At 41.7% G+C, this 22015-nt stretch overlaps 1 protein-coding gene across 3 annotated transcripts; it reads right to left on the bottom strand.

The window, feature by feature from the left end:
• Positions 1–15: 15 nt before the first annotated feature.
• LOC107376968 (uncharacterized) lies at positions 16–19408 on the bottom strand. Of its 3 annotated transcripts, XM_054739106.2 has the most exons (7): positions 19022–19408; positions 18893–18949; positions 17886–17999; positions 16571–17775; positions 12759–13526; positions 3350–3481; positions 16–1574 (listed from the first exon to the last, which is right to left on the bottom strand). In XM_054739106.2, exons 3-7 carry the CDS (start codon positions 17986–17988, stop codon positions 849–851), a joined length of 2934 nt encoding a protein of 977 aa, XP_054595081.2. In that variant the 5' UTR covers positions 17989–17999; positions 18893–18949; positions 19022–19408; the 3' UTR covers positions 16–848. The 3 variants fall into 3 exon arrangements, with proteins under 3 accessions (XP_054595081.2, XP_054595082.2, XP_054595083.2); XM_054739107.2 differs by lacking the exon at positions 18893–18949; XM_054739108.2 differs by lacking the exon at positions 3350–3481 and having other exon boundaries at positions 18893–19408.
• Between the last annotated feature and the right edge of the window lie 2607 nt (positions 19409–22015).

The raw sequence follows: 22015 nt of genomic DNA on the forward strand, positions 1-22015 counted from the left end.
GGGTTTATTTCTAAGTTTGAATGGAATGTCACTGAGATCATGGATGATTTCAACATAAAGGTGGAGTCGTCCACTTCTCTCCCTTTGAAACGCTCCTCTGCAACTGGCCTGTTTTCTCAGACAGCATCACTGACTGTTTCTTATTACAGCAAATCCTGATCAAAAGTCTGGTTTCCAAGGATGTGCACGTGAAGAAGAGTTACAACCAAAGGCGTGGTCGTTTCTTAAGCGCTTTAATATGAAATCCGATCATAGACAAGTGAACACTGTCAAACACAAGCTAACAATTAAAACAAGGAAAACAAACATTTCTATAAACATTCATGAACTGTAGCAGAACAGAGGCAGACACATCAGTCCTTCACAACTAATCCATCAAAGCCATACGTACAACTACTAAAACGTCTGATTCGGATTGTACAAAACCTGATTTTTGTGACGTTAAATCTCTCTAAACTGTTTGACAGTTAAAACAAACATTGGTGAACAATTTTACTCAACAAACTGTAAAAAATGTATCTAAATTTTCCAGATGAAGGAACTTATTTTGGGTAATTGTTTACTCATCCAGATAGGTGAAAATAACTATCTGTCCATAAATGACACATTTCAAACTCAAACCTATTTTGGTTCATGCTTATAAAGCATGTTCTTTTCTTTTCTTTCTAAAGCTACAACGTAGCTCGTTGTTTCCCATTTCAGTGAAATTAAGACAAAAATCCCTCGCATAAAACAAGACAATAAAAATAAAACGGGTGTTGCGTAACCTGCTCTGTAGCTAAATCAGATGAATCTGGGGGATAAAGGGACATAACTGATAGCTAATGGGAGAACACCTCATCTTTTCTTTATTCAGGTTCACTCTTACTCACATTAGAGACGATGACAGAAGGGCTGTCCATTTTATCTCCAACTACGTCAATTTCCTCGTCTCCATCCTCTTTCTCTTCGTCTGAGGACAGCGTCCAGCAGATCACCACTGGATTAGGGACAGGGCTTGAACCTCCGATCACATCGATGTCCTCATCCTCTTCCAGTTTTCCAATCCATTCCTCTCCGTAGTCATGTGACAGTAAAGGCTTTTCCTGTTCTGATTCAGGAACCTCCATTTCTTTTACGACAGTCATCCCATCATCTCTGCTCCTCCTCTCTTTATCGTTTGAATCTTTAGGTGGACTTTTATCTGGAAGACTTAAACTCTTCAGTGAAACGGTTTCTACCTGCTGCAAAGCCACTGCAGCAGGAATGAAATATGAAGCTTCAGAGCTTGGTGTGTAGGTTTCAGGTGTCATCTGATTTAACAAAATCTTCTTATTCAGAGGAGATCCCTCGTTGGTCCCATCAGATCCTGCGCTTCTCTTTTCCCCCGTCCTTGCAGGAGTCTCTTCCTGTGCCTGCGTTGTTGAATCTACATTTTCTCTTTGGTTCTTCTCTGACTGCTCATCGGTACATGAGGAACCCACAGGCTGAGGCTGAACCAGCGTGCTCCCATCTTTAGCTGAGCTGAGAAGCCTTTTTTGTCTGGGGCTATGTTGCCTTCTTGGAAGTGGATTGTCGACAAAAGCCGAAATGTCCTAAAAATTAAACAAATACTTTATTTTATGAATCAGTTGGTCCTTCTTCTGTATTTTTCATGATTTTTAAAAGATACAAGTGCAAATCTGCAAAACAAGCTAGCTTAAAGCATGCTTTCATGGCTCTTATTGTTCTTACATAGTATGGCTATAAATATATTGAGGAGATTAAAAAAATACTTTCAATGAATAAAGTGATTCTCTCGCATTTGTCTAAAAACTTCCACTAATAACACGTTTTGGACCAAAAGACGACTGGACCATCCGGTTGTTGGTCTCACCTAACTGTCAAGGTCAAGGTCAATTTTATTTATAGAGCGTACTTACAGCAGCAAAGCTACACCCAAAGCGCTGTACAAGGTAAAACAAATCAACAATAAAAAACTAAAACAAGATGAGCGCACAACAGTCACAATCTATAATAAAAACTGTTAAAAACTATTAAGATGCTCAAGTCAAACTGCATTAAAAGCCAAATAAAAATAAAAAATAAAAAACTTCCTTGGGTCCTCCACCCATTGCAAACTCACATACTTAGCAACAGAGCATCACTGGTGTGAGAAGTTCTCAATCAAATCAGAGAAGGACAAACAGCTGGCTGTTACCACTTCAATGTTAGGACAAACTACCAAAAAGAAAAACACCATTTGAAGTTGGGTAAAACAGTTTGGACATAGAAAAGTGCGACTGGTGTTTAGTACTTTCTCATTTACGCTGAAAACGCAGGTTCTGGTATCGGGGGGACGCGGCCTAGGCATGATAGTCAACAGGAGGGGTGAGAGTTCTGTGGCTGTGTTTGTGTTTAAAAGCTAGCTTGTTTTGTAGATTTGTGATTGCAGCTTTAATGCTGTTTACACACACACACACACACACACACACACACACACACACACACACACACACACACACACACAGACTGTATCTTATTTAACCATAATGTTGTGCGTGCTGAGGTTTTGAGGTAACCCAGATTGAATTAGTAAAATCTCGATAGCATACCCAATAGTCTAACCCCTACTTCACACTGGAAGCATCAGCGCCGCTAAAGATAGGATCAGGCTCTATTTTTGCTACAAGCCGCTTCTGGGACACGACAATTTCCAAAGTTACCTTGGGGCTAGACAGGAAATCACACACGCTTACAGTGTAAAACACCGGGTAATTTTCCAAATGAAAGACTATTGCAGCGATGCAATTCCATATCTATGTAGATTACATCAGTGCAAGTGATCTAACGGCTTATTTACTCCCAGTATCGTTCCAGAAGTGCAGCGGTGTGTTTTCATGGCTTTAATCATGGCATCATCTACGACATTAAACAGCAATATCAAACATGATTTCCTTCTTTTTGGTTTAATGCCAGATCGCATAAACACAAGGGATTTTGTGATCTCATGAATCCAGCAAGAAGCACAGGGAGGAAGCTGTTCCATGACCAGACTCTCCTGGTGTGTACTGGACTTCTTCTGTATTTTTACGATTTTTTAAAGATACAAGTGCAAATCTGCTAAACAAGCTAGCTTAAAGCATGCTTTCATGGCTCTTATTGTTCTTACATAGTATGGCTATCACAGCAAAAGTCATGAGTAAACCGTTCTGCTCTGCTGATGTGTCCAGTGAGAAGTAGGGTAAGAGTTATGACTCTGTATGTCTGTGAAAAGCTAGTAATTAATCACGTTTAAGCTGTGTATGTGGGTAGGAGTTAGGGTTGGGGGCCTGGCTTGTCTTAGACTGGTAAGGACAGAAGGTCCACTGCCCTAAAGTTTGGTTCTCACCCTAATTTCTCCTCTTCTAACCCTGCTCCTGATTGGATAAAAATTTGTTTGGAAATAGTCTTGCAAATTCTCTCCAGAAATGTCTTCAGAAGATTTTCCTGATGACACGTGGGACTTGGCCTTGAAAGGACTCTGCAAATAAAAAAAAAACATAACACAAAAACAAGTTACATTTGAAAATAGTTACTGGGCATAAGGAGTCTTGCTTTCCTGATATTTGGACATCTCACCTCTGATTAGATAGATGACTAAGTCATTAAGGGTACAGTGTGTGATGTTTTTCTGGAGTATTTTTTGCCGTATTGCTTCAGATGCTTTTCACAAACTGGCAGAAATAAAAAAAAACATACAATCCTGGAAAAAACCTCTAACAATAATTTTGCACCTCCCATCCTTTTGGACTGGGTCATGATCCATCCATCAAAGACCTGCTCTGAACGTCTCTCACCCTGTTGCATATGACCCTTTATGTGCACTAATCACTAGATCTCAATGAAGCAGCCAAACAGGATGCAAAACACAGCTGGGTTGCCTAGAGGAATGTTGTGTCTGTGTTTGCAAATTTCAGTTAAAGCAACGCTAAAGAGTTTTCAACACTTTGAACTATTCCTTTAAAAGTGGGTTTCAGTGACTCTTGAGGTAGAAACTTTACCAACTCCAGATTGGACAGCACTCTGCAGCCCTCTGCTGACCAGAAACCACACTTAGCAGTCGTGTGGCACGGGTAGGTTCACTAAAGGAAGCTCTTTTTGGTTGTTAGATGCTTACTCTGCTGGTAGCTAATATAAAGGCTATCAAAGCAGTTACATTTCTCAGTTTGCAGACTGTGAATAAAAAGCACAACAAAAAGAAGATTGCTGCTATATTTGTCGGCATCATGGTGGAGCCTGGAAGTAAAAAGAAGAGAGTAATGTCTCTGGGGATGAAGCTAAAAAAGGGTGAAATTTAGAGAGGCCTACAAGTGTTTGAGGGAGATAACGGAGACTACGAAATGACAGACTGATGGTGATCTATCTTTATTGCCACTGAACTTGTAAGTAACATTATTATTTTGTCTAATAATGTGGATCTTTTAACTTCGTGGCTTATTTACTTGAACCCTAGGCCATTTTTCAGAGATTTTATTGAAAAAGACGTGCCCAAAGTGAATGAAGTATATCTCATAAACTACAAGGTTTATTTGAGCTGTGAGGAGTGAGCGCCACCTCACCCCTGCCACGTGGACCTCAAGGGATAAACCATCAATCCTGTTCAATGGTCAACTTTCCTGGTGGGGTCCCCCACGAAGACAGTTGGAGGGTTAAAGCTCTGAGCCAATAGAATTGTGTGGTGCTGTATTTCTTTGTGTCCAGATTGAATCAAAAAGACCATGACCCCCCCAATGGGTGAGCCAATCTTCTGGGTAAGATGGCGTCGCGGACTTCTAACTCGCCTGTATGGAGCAAAACACGGCAAAAACTGTCAGGAATTAGTTCGTTTTAATGGTGGGAAAATGGATTACATGAATCGATGGATTCTTTTACCGGAACACGGATTATGATCGCAAATCAGCAAAGGTAAGACAGACTTTATGCTGATGACTGCCGATAAAGAGCTGTATTGTTCTCTGTTTGATCGTGGCTGGCTTTGTGAGTTTTTATGGTACAGAAATTAGACTTATTTTGTTTGAAATAAGAGAATCTTGGCTTTATTTTGAGTAGATAGCTTTCTGGATAGGATCGTATTTTATTGTCGCTATTGTGTGTTTCTCTCAGGCTTTACTTGATATTTGAAGTTAGTGTTTTTTACTTCCGGCTGATTTAAAGGCTCAGTGTGTGAATTAGGTGTTGCTGAGATGGAAAACAATGTTTTTTTGTTTAGACTAGCTTTTTCCCGTTATGTACGTGTGTAGTTTGCTTTTATTGGTGAACAGTAAGCATGGTTTTGGAATGACTTTATAACCGGAAGTAATTCCGGAAACCGGTACCAGGTCTGTCGGGTTGAAGAGGTTAATATCAGTTGGCTCATGTTAGTCTTAGCTCTTTGTTAGAGCTAGCCACAGCAGGCTACAGCAGGGTTATTGAGGACAGTTGCTTTCAACTAGACCAGGGGTCGGCAACCTTTTCCCGTCAAAGAACCACTATTACCCGTTTCCCACAGTAAAGAAAACACTGGGCGCCACAGCAGCAGCGGCCTTGTGGGTGGACCTACCGGGCCTGGGCCCACCCACATGAACCTGGGCCCATCTTAAGTCAGCTGAGAGCTGCTTTAACCAATCACAACAGGTGACAGCAGCCAAAACCGTATGTCATGTACGTCAAAGTTGTCTTTCAACAGAAGATAATTAATAAAACAATTTGCATTAAGTTGATCCAGAGGTTGTAGCCCGTCTGTGTCTACAATATTTTTACATTTTTCAACCTGTTAGTGATTTTATTGAGCAGTTGCCGTTTTTTGATGCGTCACATGTCTCATTTTAAAACATGTTTAAACTGTTCAGAATGCAAATCCAGGCTCTGTCTCGTTGGATTGTTGTAATTAAACTTTGTACTGAACGAAACTTTACATTAAACAATGTTGAAAAGGTAAGAAAAGGATCTGATCAATTCAGTTTTCCCTCATTAACAGTGCGCATGGCTCTGGTGTTAATCATGTTTAATTGTTTCTCTTTGCAACTTTCTTCACAAGAACATTTTCTAAGTGACAAGTCTCGCTTCAGTCGGAGGAATCTTCCTGCATGCGCTCTGGTTCTGCGACACGCTCCAAGCCCCTCTCCACATCTTCAGCTCGCTGTGGACCGTACGTACGCACTGACAGTGAGCTGCGCTGAGCTCAGTGTCCAGCTCAGATGGGAATCATTTCTTGAGTGATTTAGCTACATCTGTGATGTGCGACACGAATTAAGTGTCAGTTCGTCTGCTTGCGTCGGGGTAAGTCTTTCTATTCTTTCTCCATATAAAAAAAACGGTCAAATACGGGAACTATCCGGTCAACACAACACGAACCCTGCTTTTAACTGTTCTGTTTTCTTGTGAAAATTGTTGCAAAGAGATATAATTTAACTTGATTACCACCAGAGCCAGGCGCACTGCACCGTTATCTCCGTCACTGTAAATGTGGGAAAAACAAAATGATCGGATCCTTTTCTGACCTTCCCCACCTACAAAGTTTAATTACAATAATCAAACGTGACAGAGCCTGGATTTGTATTCTGAACAGTCTAAACATGTTTTAAAAAGAAACGTATGACAAAAGTGGCACCTGCTCAGTAAAACCATCAACAGGGTCAAAAATATCAAAATATTGTAGCAGAGACGGGCTACAACTTCTGGATCCACTTTATATAAATCGTTTCATTGATTATCTTCTTATGAAAGATAACTTTGATGTACACGAGCGACCGGTACTGGCTGCTGTCACCTTTGTGAGCACCTCTCTGCTGTCTGAGGGTAGGCCCCGCCCACAACGCCGCGGCTGCTGTGGCTCCCAGTGTTTTCTTTACTGTGGGAAACGGGTAATAATGGCTCTTTGCCGACCCCTGGTCTATGTCTATGCAGGACAATAAAGTTTTGAGGTTTTATAATTACTTCTGGGGGCAGAGTTGCAATGACATGCGCACTGCCTTGCCCTAGCGCCAATTTAAAACAGAAAAGGCGGACAGGGATACAGGGCCAACATTACCAGTAATCAAAGATGTACCCGTTACATTTAAATCGGATGTCTGGGCTAATTTCGGTTTTGGGATCCTGGATGTGAAAGAATCACTTAACACAGTATTTGTTTACTATTTTTAAGTTCAGTAATATTTTATCTTAAAGCTGCTCTACTGAAAACATTATTTCTTATATTATTTAAGTAATTATAGGCAGCACACTTTAAAAATTATTGCTCACTATAGTGAATAGATGAATGTTCTGTTTTTCAGGGATTTCGAAATCAAAAAGAAATTGAAAACTATTCTACTGCTTTTATTAAGTAATGAAAATTTTTGTGTGAAGAATCGTGATGCATGTCAGACTCAAATCGAATCGTTAGGCAGATAATCGGAATCGGATCGAATCGTGAGGCAGGTAGAGATGCACACCACTAATGTGCAAGACATGCAGAGATATGAAATTGAGTTTCAGTACACACAATTCAGAGATCAGACATACATAGGCAAGACACATGACAAGAATTGGTGACTGTGGTCATTCACAACACGAGTCGCGCTACCTTAAAAGATGAAAAAGGAATTACATGAGGATAAATTGGGGGAGGGAAAAAAAAGGCATACCAGAGTTACTCCCGGCAGGGCATAGCTTTACTATGCAAAAAAAACGCCTCAAACATATAAGCATGAACATCACAGTTCACAACATGAGACTCCGATGGGGGGGGGGGGGGGGGGGGGGGGGGGCTGGGATCCTGTTTCCCCAGCGGGAGCAGCCCTGTGTGGCGCTCAGCCAGCTGTATCCACAGGAGGGAGGGAGATCTTGGGAGGAGCGCAGAGCACATTGAGTTACTGCAGGTTGATGACCTCGCTAGGCAGAAGTCCACAATCTGAAGGGGGGGGGGGTGGGGGGTGGGGGGGGGGACTGGTTTTCACAGCATCTGTCTGCATTCCTTCCTTTGTGGGGGTTGTTGTTAGCAGCTCAAGGCGTCAAATTTGGGTAACAAGACTTTGTTAGGGTCAGGCAGAGATAATTTTCCTCTCTGCCTTGAAGTCTGTATTGATCATTCAAGTCCTCTAGTGAAGCCAATTTAGGTTCTAATCATCCCCACACCGTCCGGTGACCCTCTCCGAGATGACATCCATTTTGCGCACTAATACCGGTAACGCAGCAAGGACACTGTCCAGCTTACGATTCACCTCGAGTAACGTCCAAGTCTGTGAGGTCAACGCCCGGGCAGTGCTTTCCGTGGGTGCGGGCCGCACTCCAATCGCTCCCGTCTTCCCAAATTTCCAGAAAACCAGATATCCTTCCACTCCAATCAGAAGAAATCCAGTGATTATCAAGCCAAATATCCACATGTCTTCGACATCCTCAATGGACAACTGAGAGAGGCATACGATCCTCCAGACCTTCCAGGAATCGAGCGCATATACCGCTGCGTGTGTCCCTTGAGGGCAAGTGGGAGCCCCCTCCTCCGTTCTCATCGTAGAAAAGATCTTATCAATCGCGTTGAATGACCAATAAATCCATTTCCAAAAAATAGGGATTTCCAGAAGAAATGCAGAGAAGTGCTCTGTAGGCAGACAGGACAAAGAGCCTTGGGAAAAAGATAAGGGAGCAACAGCAGAAGCGTCTGTACTCTGCGAGTGCCAGAAGAAGGAGAAGGAGCCATTTCTCAAGGTTATTATCCTCTGACCACAGTTCCCTTTGACACAGCGCCAGAGTGCATGAAACAGCCTCAAGGTCATGCATTCGCTTCTAAACTGTTTACATTCCAGCAATGAAGACAGAAGATGAAGACTCTTTTCTTTCATTAGATCAAAGAACTCTATTTTCAATAAAGCTAATCGAAACAACTGTTAGTCAATAATACAATGTGACCGATCTGTGAAATCACAATATTACGATTAATGTTTTAATAAGTAAATGACTTATTTTAGTCACTAGACACGCTGATACATTAAGGTAAATAATCACATGACACATTGCTGTTGCTGATCCAATCAGAACCTTCCCCGCCTGAAGCGTGGCAGATTCTCTGTGGTGTTTATTAATTCTGTCAGCTTTGATTCGTCCAGAATCAAGAACATCCAGATTAATAAAACAGTTCCAACGCCATCTTAAGTTCAGTATTCAAGATCCCTTGGAGTTCACCGCATGTTAAGTAAAGTATGGACAGGCCATCTATACTTTTCTTTTTAAGCTAAGAACTATCAAGCTGGGAAAAATCTGTCGTTGTTACCAACCAACAACGGTTCCTTCAGAATAAAAGCTGAACTCGCTGACCCAAGGAGGGTCCTCTTTTTGACGCTGTGAAACACCCATCGCTTTTTACCTGGAGACAATCCAAGGACTAGTCTGTCATGCTGTGACGCTGTACCATTGGCTCCAGTACCGGAAGGAAGGTCCGAGGACCTGGGCATTCTGGATCCATCGTGGAGTTCTCACTGAAGGGTACAGTTGTGGTCAGAAGTTTACATACACTTGTAAAAAATATAATATAATGGCTCTACTGAGTGTCCCGTTATTTCTAAAACTATGATTTTTCTCTGATAGAGTGATTGGAACAGATACTTCTTTGTCACAAAAAACATTCATGAAGTTCGGTTCTTTAATGTCTTTATTATGGGTTAACAGAGAAAAGTGATCACATTTGCTGGGTCACAAATATACATACAGCAACATGAACTAGCAATTTTGGTGACTTAGAAACGTGTCAGTGAACTGAGCTTCATAGCATGGCCTCTTAACTTCTTGTGAGTGATTATGAGTGACTACAGCGGGTGACTTCTCTTAGGCCAGGTAAATAGGGCTCATTGGATACAAACGCCCACAAACGCTACAATGGGAAAGTCAAAGGAGCTCAGCATGGATCTGAAAAAGCGAATTATTGACTTGAACAAGTCAGGAAAGTCACTTGGGGCCATTTCAAAGCAGCTGCAGGTCCCAAGAGCAACAGTGCAAACAATTGTTTGTAAGTATAAGGTGCATGGCACTGTTTCATCACTGCCAAGATCAGGAAGAAAACGCAAGCTATCACTGCTACTGAGAGAAAATTGGTCAGGAGGGTAAAGAGTGAACCAAGAATCACCAAAAAGCAGATCTGCCAAGAATTAGAAGCTGCTGGAACACAGGTGTCATTGTCCACAGTCAAACGTGTTTTGCATCTCCATGGACTGAGAGGCTGCCGTGCAAGAAGGAAGCCCTTGCTCCAAAAGCGGCACCTTAAGGCTCGACTGAAGTTTGCTGCTGATCACATGGACAAAGATAAGACCTTCTGGAGGAAAGTTCTGTGGTCAGACGAAACAAAAATCGAGCTTTTTGGCCACAATGCCCAGCAATATGTTTGGAGGAGAAAAGGTGAGGCCTTTAACCCCAAGAACACCATGCCTACAGTCAAGCATGGTGGTGGGAATATTATGCTGTGGGGCTGTTTTGCTGCCAATGGAGCTGGTGCTCTACAGAGAGTAAATGGGATAATGAAGAAGGAGGATTACCTTCACATTCTTCAACATAACCTAAAATCATCAGCACGAAGGTTGGGTCTTGGGTGCAGTTGGGCATTCCAACAGGACAATGACCCCAAACACACATCAAAAGTGGTAAAGGAATGGCTAAATCAGGCTAGAATAAGGGTTTTAGAATGGCCTTCCCAAAGTCCTGACTTAAACCCCATTGAAAACATGTGGACAGTGCTGAAGAAACAAGTCCATGTCAGAAAGCCATCAAATTTAACTGAACTTCACCAATTCTGTCAAGAGGAGTGGTCAAAGATTCAACCAGAAGCTTGCCAGAAGCTTGTGGATGGCTACCAAAAGCGCCTAATTGAAGTGAAAATGGCTAAGGGACATGTAACCAAATATTAGCACTGCTGTATGTATATTTGTGACCCAGCAAATGTGATCACTTTTCTCTGTTAACCCATAATGAAGACATTAAAGAACCGAACTTCATGAATGTTTTTTGTGACAAAGAAGTATCTGTTCCAATCACTCTATCAGAGAAAAATCATAGTTTTAGAAATAACGGGACACTCAGTAGAGCCATTATATTATATTTTTTACAAGTGTATGTAAACTTCTGACCACAACTGTATGTGGATGCAACAAAACTGGTGTCTCATGTGTTTATGACCAAGGGGCTCAACTTGATCAGTTAGGAGCAAAACATCATCTCCCACTCAACTTTGCTTCTCCAGATGCGAGGGTTCTGAACTTGACATCATTCACACACACACCATTCACCTCACACTTCATTCCAACAAAACATTCATCATTAGAGAGTTAGTCTTGTTAAATTGTTTAAAACTATTTAGTAAATAAATTTCCTTAAACGTTTGAAAGTCTCTCTCTTCTCTTGTCTCTCAGTTAATGCAATGTGTTATTATTAGAAAGTCCCTGTAATAAAAAGATCCAATCTTCTGATTTAAATAACCCAGTGTCCGTAAGATGGGATTCATACTAGATATGGATCTTTAATGTCTTATGGTCCTTAATTAAATGTAATTCTAATCCATTACACTGCCTAAATGTTTTTGAACATGGTAACGAAACTTCTGTAAGTCGTTTGTTCAGCCAATCATCTAGTGTGATGTCGTCGACAGGCGCAGGACCTTCAGCTGGCCAGAAGGAAACATGGCGTTTAATCTGGTGTCCCCCAAAGATGCTAGACCTGTGTACTTTAGACCCGATTTCTATGGTGCTTTGGTACGAAGCCGCCAATATTTTTCAACAACTGGAGATCATTTTATTCATTTTCAAAAACGTTTCAATGGATTTTATTTGCAGAGATTAAAGGTAAAAACTACTGATTGTCTCTTTAATGTTATCTGTAACTTCAAGTGAGATTTGAAGAAATCAGGTTATTTTTGATTTTAAAGATTTATTTTCAAAAGCTGAACATGTCATACATTAAACTGTTTTGAATAAATATGTTTTTTATAAACTAAAACTTCAATCTTCAAGATGTTGGACCTTTGAATTTTGTATTTTCAAAAAGTAGCTTGATTGAATAACGAGAACCTTTGAACCCGACTTTACACTGGAGGCATCAGCAGCAGAACGTCACTGCTTCAACTAGAATCCATTATAATCTATTGCGTTGATCCCAGAAGCAGTTTGCCGCACCGCTAAAAATAGGATTGGGTTCTATTTTGCCGCTTCTGGGACACGTAAATTTACACAGTTAACATAGGGCTAGACAGGATATCACACACAGTTTCAGTGTAAAATGGCCAGTAATTTTCAGAATAAGTCTATTACAGCAATGCAATTCCATAACTATATAGATTACGTCTATATGTATGACCTCACAGCTTTATTTACTTCCAGTTTATTTCAAGAAAGGCAGCAATGTGCTTTTCATGAATTTAACCCTGGCAGGATCAAGATTATATATGACATCAAACAGCAATATCAAATGTAATTTCCTGCTTCTTGTTTTTGGTTTAATGGTGGATGACATAAACAAACTGATCTTTGAAGTTTTGAGGGATTTTATGATCTCATGAGTCCAGCAAGGAAGATGGCAGAGAAGCATCCCCAGGGCTGAGACTCTCCCGGTACAGTTGGTGACCAGCGATGCACGCAAGTAAAGCATTTGGCACTGCTGATGCATCCAGTGTGATGTTGGGGTCAGTTATGGAGCTCTAAACGGTCCTTCAGATACACACCCTCTCTATTGTGTATTTTTAAACCCAGTCATCATGTTTTTGACTAGTTATAAATGAGACAAGCTCTATAGTCAGTTAAATTGAGCAGAGGTGACTCAGTTACCTTGTCCTTCTGACTGAGACATGGTTGTTCCTGCAGCATCTCCTTTCTCCTTTCCAGTCTCACCATTGGCTTCTGCTGTAGCTGATGGTCCACCAGCTTAGAAACAACGGTGGCCTCTATTGTAGTCAATGACGCCGATTTCTTCACTGACTTCTTCTCTAATGAGAGCAGATATTGTTTTGTTCTTCTTTTTCTTTTGGTTCTGGCTTTCTCCTGAGTTTTGTCCATGCTTTTGGAGGAAGCAGAGCGGCTACACACGACTTTGTGTAGCAGTGAGAGGCTCTGAGATGATGCTTCACATTGGGGCTCAGACGTCTCAGAGCCACTGACCGGTCTGCGTGTTTTCCGTGGGCGAGACGAGTGGGAACTAGTCTGGGCTGTGCTGGATCTGCTCTGAACCATGTGGCCCTCTGATAAACTCCCATCGTCCCTTTCATTCTGCTGTGTGGTGTTACAGCTGTCAACGTGCTGCTCAAAGGACTTGAGGAAGTTTTCCAGGATCTCACTCAGCTCCCCCTCACACTGCTGCTGCTGGCCAGGGGCCTCCGTCACATGAGCCTTTGTTTTTTCTTTAGATGTCGTGTTGTTAGCAGCTTTGCTGCTGTTTGGTAAAATATCAAGTCCAATCATGACTTCCTCCAGAAGACGGTCCATGGGTTCCGACTGGGCCTCATGAGGAGAAAGGGTGGTGTTTGGGAAGTGGGTGGTACGGAGGGAGGACGATGCCGCAGGTGGAACAGAGGCAGCAGACGAAGATCCAGGGTAGAACTGTGTGGGAAGGACAGAGAAAGTAAAACAAAATGATTTCATTACTTCATTATTAAAACAAAATAATTAATTAGTGGAGTTAAATGTCTGACTGGATTTTAGACACATAATTCATGTTCAGAGTTAAAATTATATTTGAGCTATTTTGAAGTTTGCTTCTTGGCCAAAGTTACAAAATTAATTTACCATCTCAGTGTTTACAAAAACACGTCAGATATTACAATAATAATTGTTAAACAACGAGTTTTAGTTCTGTTTGCCGTCTAGAGGAGCAACTTCACAAAAAAGTGGCACTTTCGGACGTAAATATGGAAGTGATAAGAACGTCTTGAGGTGCGATACATTTATCAGCCACTAGATGGTGCTGTCACATAAAAATACTCCCCTAGTAGCTTTAAATATATGAAAACTTTGCCTTCATCTGAAAAGGTGACTTTCTACAGTCCAGCTCCGTCTCCTCGGCCCAGGTGAGACACTTCCGTGGGCTCTAGTTCAGGAGTGGACTGTCACCAGGAATGTGACATGCTCATGTCAGGACGGGTCTGTGTGTAGAGGCTCTTGATGCTCAAACTCCAGCCTCATTCCAGATTCCTGTATGGCAGGGGTCTGCAACCTTTTAGAGACCGTGAGCTACTTTTACACAATGAAAGTACAGAAGAGCTACTGCCATACGATTTATTTACAGTGATACTTTCTGTGTGTGAATATGCTTACTGTGTTAACAAACATTGTAGTCACATGTTGCTTTCTCTATATTTTAATACATCAGTATTGTAAAATAGTGATATTACTGTTTTGAAACTCGACCTAAACATAACACATCCTACTCTAACTAACCAGATACTTTATGAAACACAAATCTACTTCATATGAAAGATTTGACATTTTCTTTAGATCAGTAACATAACTTTTTGAGCACACAGGAGCAGCTAACCCGTTCCTGTTCAGTCCCTGACCCCGTGCCCTGCCCAGAGTCTAAGCAGCAATGTCAGTTTTTCATAGTATTAAACTATTTTGACATGAATGAACAAATGTGTAAATGAGGTCAAGGCATGGCTTGCAGCTAATTTCCTGTATGTTAATGAACGTAAAACAGAATTTATCATGTTTCACCCAAGCTGCAGCTCAGATTTAGGTTCTACTGTCGATTTGTGCACCTTCTCATCCCTACGGAAGCCGGTCGTCACTAGCCTGGGGGTGAGACTTGACTCTGCTCTTCGATTGGACTCTCATGTCAACTCAGTAGTTCGGTCTTGCCTTTTTTCAGTTACGTCGCCCTACCAAACTCAAGCCTGTTCTTTCCAGAACTCACTTGGAGCGTGTACTCCATGCGTTTGTGATCTCTAGGCTTGACTACTGTAACTCCCTCTATGCTGGGTTGGGTCAGACTATTGTGCATCGCGTGCAATTAGTGCAGAACAGTGCTGCTAGGTTTTTGACTGGAACTAGGAAAAGGGACCACATTTCTCCAGTGCTGGCTTACCTTCACTGGCTCCCAGTCTCATACCGGGCACAGTTTAAAATTCTGCTTTTAGTGTTTAAGTTTTTCCAAGGCAGTGCCCCCACCTACTTAGCGGAGCTCTTAATAAAGCATGTTCCCTCAAGGTCATACGGTCGGCGGACCAGGGATTGCTTATCGTCCCTCGCAACCGATTTAAGACTCGTGGTGATCAGGATTTTCAAGTCCTTGCATCCTCTCTCTGGAACCAGCTCCCACTCACAAACAGTCCCCATCACTGGCAGTCTTTACGAGCAGGTTGAAGGCTCATTTTTATAGGACGTTTTTCTCCTAAAGATTTTGGTTTCTGGATTTTAAACTTTTTGTTCTTAGCTTTCTTTTAACTAACTGATTTTAATTTTCTTTTATTTAAATTTCATCTCATTGGCATGTTATTGTTCTCACAAAAGTCTATGTTCTTATCTTGTCTTTAATGTTTTTATGACTTGCTACATTTATCTTAGTTGCTTTTCTTGACCAGCGCCTTGGGCCTCCTTTGAGGGTGGTGGAAAGCGCTATATAAATAAAGCTTGACTGATTGAATGTCATAGAATTTTATACAAAACCTTTCAAGTAATTGTTATGTTGTGCTAAGATCCTTTTTCCCAAAAATGCAACACAAAAATTCTCAAACGTGTGTTTATCATGTATTAATAAACAAACAGCATTTAATCTGCGTTAACGATCTATTAACGCAGATAGGACTACACGGTCGCCCAGAATATTTTACCGGGAATGTTTGTCTGCTCAACATCAAACTCCTTAAATCAAAACCAGGACTCCAGTGGTTTTTTCTTGCTTAAAACACAGCGTAGCTAAGTTTTTCCTTGAATTGCTGGCAGTTTCTGGGTCACACAGTCGCCATCTTCAGAGCCCTGAACATGTGACCGGCATTACTTCTGATGTTCATCCACGGGCAGTAGGGGACGATGTCGCTCTGGTCTTTTTTTTAATCGTCATGTTTTTTCTCCCCACGGATAAACAGCAGAAGTGACACCGACAAGGCTCTGAAGAGGGCGACTGTGTGACACTGAAACTGTCAGCAATTCAAGGTAAAAAAAATATGCTAGGCTGAAGTCAGCCGGGATGGCTCGCTGGCGAGTGACCTTTAAGCGCATCGAGCGCTACTAGTAGCTCACGAGCAACCCCTCAGGAGACCCCTGCTGTACGGATTTATCCAGACAGCAGTCTTCTTGATGGTGTTCAACTGACCCATACTGAGAGGCTCCAGAGACCTTTGCAGGTGTTTAGAGTTAATTGGCCGATTAGGGTCTGACCACACGAGTTTCTAAAATTTAACATTCTCACAATATTCAAATTTTATGAGACACTAAATTTAATTTCATATTTAAATCATAATATTCAAAATGATTAAAAACAAAGGGAATTAACCATTTCACTATGTGATGAGTCCCTTCATAAATAAACTAATTATGGGACCTTTTCACCATGCTCTACCTTTTTGACATGTGTAGGATTAATGATGGTGACACTTATCATCGTTTTAAGGATTTAATTTCTGTGGGTCAGATGATTCTTGACCCACCTGATTAAACGGCTTTGGGGTGTCCTGCTGGGGGTTTCTCCCCCCTCTCTGGCTGACCTCCAACACTTTGCTACGATCTCTCCTTCTCCGGCACTTCCTGGCTGGTTGGAAAGCCCCTCTGGTCTCCAGGAACAGCTTCCTGCCTACAGCTCCTCCACCCTGACCCATCGTATGTGCCCTCAGGCTCCCCCTGTCCAGTAACAACTTCTGCTGCTTGCTCACCCCCACCTCCTGCACATCCACCGTTTGAGTGAACGTCCTACGGCCCCTCCCTGGCGGTCTACCTCTGGGTCTCCCAGTTGACTGCCTTCTTGTCCCACCTCCCCTCGGTCTTCCTCGTTGCCTCCTCACTGCTCTCCCCCTCCGGGTGCCCTGGTTGCTCTCCTGGCTCAGAAAGTAGTTGAGGAATCCAGCGAGGTTCCCTTCAAATTGCTCCAGCTGGTCGTCTTCCCACACCTCAGCTGTGGGGACGTTTCCTCCTTGGGGACCATCCCAGTGGCTCTGTGGTTCTGTCTGTCTGGAGGAATGAGGAAGAGCAGGAGGCTCAGAGGGGTACGAAGGTACCACAGGAGCTACAGATGTGCTCCCAGCTGTTACCTGCTGATATGTGAAAGCATCACAGGATAGCTGAATGGTTTGGTTTTCGTTCGGGGGGTAGAGGACAGTAACGGGAACAAACTGATGAGAATCAGTCTGACCTAAATCCTGCAGAGCTCTCAAATCAATCGTGTCAAAAGAGGCTGCTGGAAGAGTGAGAGGAAGCAGGTTTGTCTCTTCTGTTTGCGTCCACACATCTTTTCCACCACCTGACGGCGTCTCTTTCCACAAATAAGTGACCCCCTCCCTCACCCCCCTCCTCCACCTGCTACGTGTCACCTCGTTCTCCTGCGTTTGGACTCCGACCTCCACGTGCGTGCCCATCTCTTCTCCTCCCCCTCTGCTTTTACTTTGTGTCACCTCCACCAGCCCGTTGATGCCCAGGTTGGATGCAGCAAAAATGGCCTGCTGCTTCTCGTTTTCCCCTTCTCCTGACATTTCTCCAGAATAGAGAAGCCTGACCATGTGAAGCAGGGTGCAGGCGCCCAGAGCCTGGAACTCCAGGAGACGGCTCTGTCCTGCAGGAGGCATCGGTGCGGAGGACAGAGCAGAGGACATGCGAGGACTGACAGCAGACAGGATGCAACTGTGAGCTGGCACTGACACACCTGCAGGAAGCAATCATAACCAACTATGTAGTCAGCTTATGATGATCCAGGACAAGAAAACCTTTTATAAAAGTGATCGAGACCCAAGTTTTGTGATCATTTGTTTGTACCTCCTGCTTGGAGTATAGTGTCACAAAACTGGCTGCGCTGTTGCTGTCTCTGCAGCTCGGCGAGGAGTTGGGCTTCAAAGCCTGGTTTCTGGTAGCACCACATTTCTCCATCCACTTCATGTAAGGAGAAATAAAACACAGTTTAAAAAAAACAATTACAAATGATTTTGAACATGATCTTTAGGGAATTTGGATGAGATGGTGAGTTAAAAAAAGACATAAGCTCTGTGATTTTGTATTTAGAAAAAGGAAAAACTTTTGTTATTTACTAAAACCTTTAGTGGTAAATGACTAAGAAATATTAGACCACCGAATTATTAGTGAAATGTGTTAAATTAAATTGGCTCAATTTCACATATGCTACATTCTGTTGTATTAATTTAATTTGTATTATTATTTTAGTTTGGACATTCAGTTTGAACACAGTTTATTTAACATTAATTGGCTTATTTTGCAGGAGCATGGTGCAGTAATACACATTTATGTTAATTGTTACCTTTGGCTATCTTTCATCCAGAGTCTGTGAGGATAAAAAATATAATTACAGGTTTTTAAAGTTATGAACAACTAAGTATAGATAGACTAATATGAAAACAAAAAAGCCATACATTTAACAAAAAAATATGTTTTAAGTTGTTTTAATCGTCTTTAAAATTAAACAAGGACTTTGACTTGTGAAACTAAACTGGACGCTAAATTAATTATTACAAAAACTGTTAATTTTTTCGTCAAACCACCTGAATTATAAAACGTTCCCTGGTTGAATTAGATGGTCTGAATACATTAAAAAATGAGTTAGCATCACGGGCTAACTAACATGGGGTCAATGTGCCCTATGATAGCAGGACTAAAACGTGATGAGTTAGCCGCTAGTTAGCGGGTCACAAACGGTATGACGCAGAATTTAATAACGCTTTCATAACCGCCACGTTGGTTTTTAAGCCACTGCTCTCCTTCACCTGAGCTAAAACTGCGGCGGTAAAACACGGGCAGGTGGCTTCACTTACCTTCTGGTCCCTAACGTTTATATCCGCTCCGACGACAAACTAAAACTTGCAACCCTCCTTAAAACAAAGCATTAGCTCACAAAATAATGTAAGAACTATAATTCAGTTTTCGCATTTTGTTCTTTTTACCTGACCACAAGAGGTCAATGTCAGGTTGACGAACAGCTCACGTGCATGGCGAGGGCAGGACGCTGTAATCCTTCGATCCACCACCAGGGGGCGGCAAAACGCGCCACTACCACACCTGGACAAAGATCAAAACACCAGCTTTGAGGTCAAGAGCATTTCCGATTTGCTTTTCCTTCTTCGTTTACACACAAGGAACTGGAGCCTGGCAATTTCCCAAAAGGTACCGTAATATTAATAAACAAACACATTTATAAAACTTATTTTGTTACAATGTATTTGTTATTATTACCGTGAGTTGCATTTCTATATTAAAAGTTCAGAAAGTACAAATTATAAAACAAATGAGTTTACAAAATCACTGTACACATCCAGAAATAAAATATAACATTAAATACCGTAAACAACGCTTAAAATCAGAGCTAAACTGATCAGTTATTAAATGAAGTGTTGTAACTGCATAGAAGTATAACTTTGGTACAGTCATGTCAATTCAACGCTTCTGTGTTTTTTATAACAGAGCCAGTTAGCTCAAACTAAAGATGGCTTACACAATCCTACCTGTCTACAACAAATAGTGTTTTATTGTTTATGAGCAAATCATCAAACATCTAAAATTATTGTTTCTGGTTATTTTATCTCTATTATCAGTCAGTTTATGTAATAATTGTGCTGTAACAAAGATACGCCTAAAATGGAACAAATATTTTTGAAATGACAAGTTAATGAATGAACTCAGATATGATTTCAATTGCTTTATTATTATTGTTGTTGTTGTTTATGATGTTGTTGTTGTTGTTATTATTATTATTGCTTTTATTATTTATTGTATTTAGATGTTATATAATGTGATGATGACAGAAAGAACAGAAGATGCTTGTCTAGGATGGTAAAACAATATGACGTGTGTGTGTGCGTGCGTGTGTGTGTGTGTGTGTGTGTGTGTGTGTGTGTGTGTGTGTGTGTGTGTGTGTGTGTGTGTGTGTGTGTGTGTGGTAATGGTCTGTATGAGTCTGTCAAGACAAGCTAATATTCATCAGAGTGAGATCTTTTTTTACCAACTGAGTAAAACAGGAACACAAAGAGGAAATGTGGTTCTGATGCAACAGCAGTGTTGAAATATTCCTATCAGACTTTTTCAAATTAGATGACTCAAGAAGAGACTGACTTCTTTCACAGACTGTAAAATATGCACATTTTTATTTATTGTTTAGTTTTAAGTATTTCAGAAGGGAACTGCTTCTCATTTAAAAGATATTTTCCTTTATGTAATATATTCAATTCAGTTTATTTAAATAGCGCCAAATCACAAGAGGTCATGCAGGCACCATCAACATGTGGATTTAAATAAAATTAAAATGAAGCAGATAAAAAAAATCTAAAGCATTTGCTGATTTTATCAAAGGAAATAAAAACCCTACCCGATTTATTTGGGTCTCTTGTAAACAACCTCATACATTATACTTTTTGAAAGGAAAACATTTCCACCCAGTTTTATGAGATATTTGGCATCACACTTACTCTGCACGAGACAGCCCCGAAACTTTAGATTTCCATAAAAAAAGCCACAGAGTGAATAAATCAACTCAATTTTACAGATGAACATTCTGATGAGTGTCTACATTTAATAAAAAGAAGAAACCCATCCATCAGGAAAATCATGTCATCACTGAAAGTAATCGTTGACATTTTCTTTGAAGCTGTGTTGGGAAGCTCTGGCGTAACTGCAACTTCAGTTACAGTTGATGAGTCCTGCTCATCCGACTGGAGGAAATCTAATCACTTCCTATGTTCAGAACAACGCTGGCTCCTCACAAAATAAACATCAATATCGAATGTACTCATTTAAAGATTTGTTGTTTTAATTCACTAAAATTTTTGGGGCTGTTTCATTTTTCCAGTCATTGATCCATCAGTCATGACAAGGCAAGAGACCACGACAATTATATCTTCAAACATACCGATTCTCATTCAAACAATACGTCTCATTTTGGTCGTAGCAAAAGAACGAAGATAACCAGACACTGTTCTTCTTGTCCACAGGATAGTTTTCCTGTCAGATGTCCCTCTGAGCTCAGTTATTGTCTCTCCATCATAAACCATTTCCCTGTTTTATCTGGTCTTATTGAGTCTGAGCAGGTCGTAGAGGACCTGTGCTGTCAATGGAGAGGGGACAGTGGTGAAAACTTTGGAGGAGGACGGAGAGTCCTGAGGATCTGGAGTTGGTCGAGGCCACCGCTCGTAGAACTTGACAAAGAAGAGTGGATCCTTGAAGGGCCCTCCGTAGATGATGGTCTGCAGCAGGTAAATTAAAAGTATAATCATGAAGCTGATGAGGAAGAAGGGGAGGAAGGGCCTCAGGTGCTGCCAGGCCACGCTGACCCCGTAGCTCAGGCTGCTGAGGCCACTCTGGCTATAAGCGTGGGTTGTGCGGCGGGAAGACTCAGGGGCCGGAGCGCAGTCTGAGGACTCGTCTTCTAAATTTGAAGACGGACCCGCGTCCTCAGATGAAGCCATGAGTCACGTCTCCTCTTTTGCTCCCCACCTGATCAGTTTGTACTCACTTTTATCTGATTAACCAGACCGTTGTGGAGAATGAAGACAAACACGTGCCTTCCCTGCATGGACGGTACAACTCCAGAGGCCCTGCTGAAACAAATCCACCAATAAATCCCTCAAAAACGAGCCATTCCTCTCGTGGAGCGGCCCTTCTGGGATGTTCTTGCCCTCGGATTTCCTAGCTGTGGTGTTAAACGTTTCTGCTTCTCTTTGAGCTTCACAGAGCGGAGAAATGAAGAGCGGCAGTGGAACCATAAATAGATCTGACATCCAATGACAGGACACCGGTACAGAGGGAGGGGGGCTGAGGGGGTCCCGCTACATTTGGTGATCTCTGAGTTAAGGGTGTGTGTGTGTGTGTGTGTGCCAGCAGCACAGGTTAAAATACTACACGCATACATTGACTAACAGAAACACATGCATGAATGTCAGAAATGT

Source organism: Nothobranchius furzeri, chromosome 1 (assembly GCF_043380555.1).
Source record: "Nothobranchius furzeri strain GRZ-AD chromosome 1, NfurGRZ-RIMD1, whole genome shotgun sequence".
Lineage (NCBI taxonomy): Eukaryota > Metazoa > Chordata > Actinopteri > Cyprinodontiformes > Nothobranchiidae > Nothobranchius > Nothobranchius furzeri.

Bases quoted from the DNA above. Each gene is read 5' to 3' on its own strand.
- LOC107376968 (XM_054739107.2), bottom strand. From the start codon at position 17,988: ATGTGGTGCTACCAGAAACCAGGCTTTGAAGCCCAACTCCTCGCCGAG. The intron at 17,776-17,885 runs GTACAAACAAAT...TGCTTCCTGCAG, and splicing joins CACTATACTCCAAGCAGGAG to GTGTGTCAGTGCCAGCTCAC. The intron at 1,575-3,349 runs GTGAGAACCAAA...TTTAATTTTTAG, and splicing joins TTAGAAGAGGAGAAATTAGG to GACATTTCGGCTTTTGTCGA.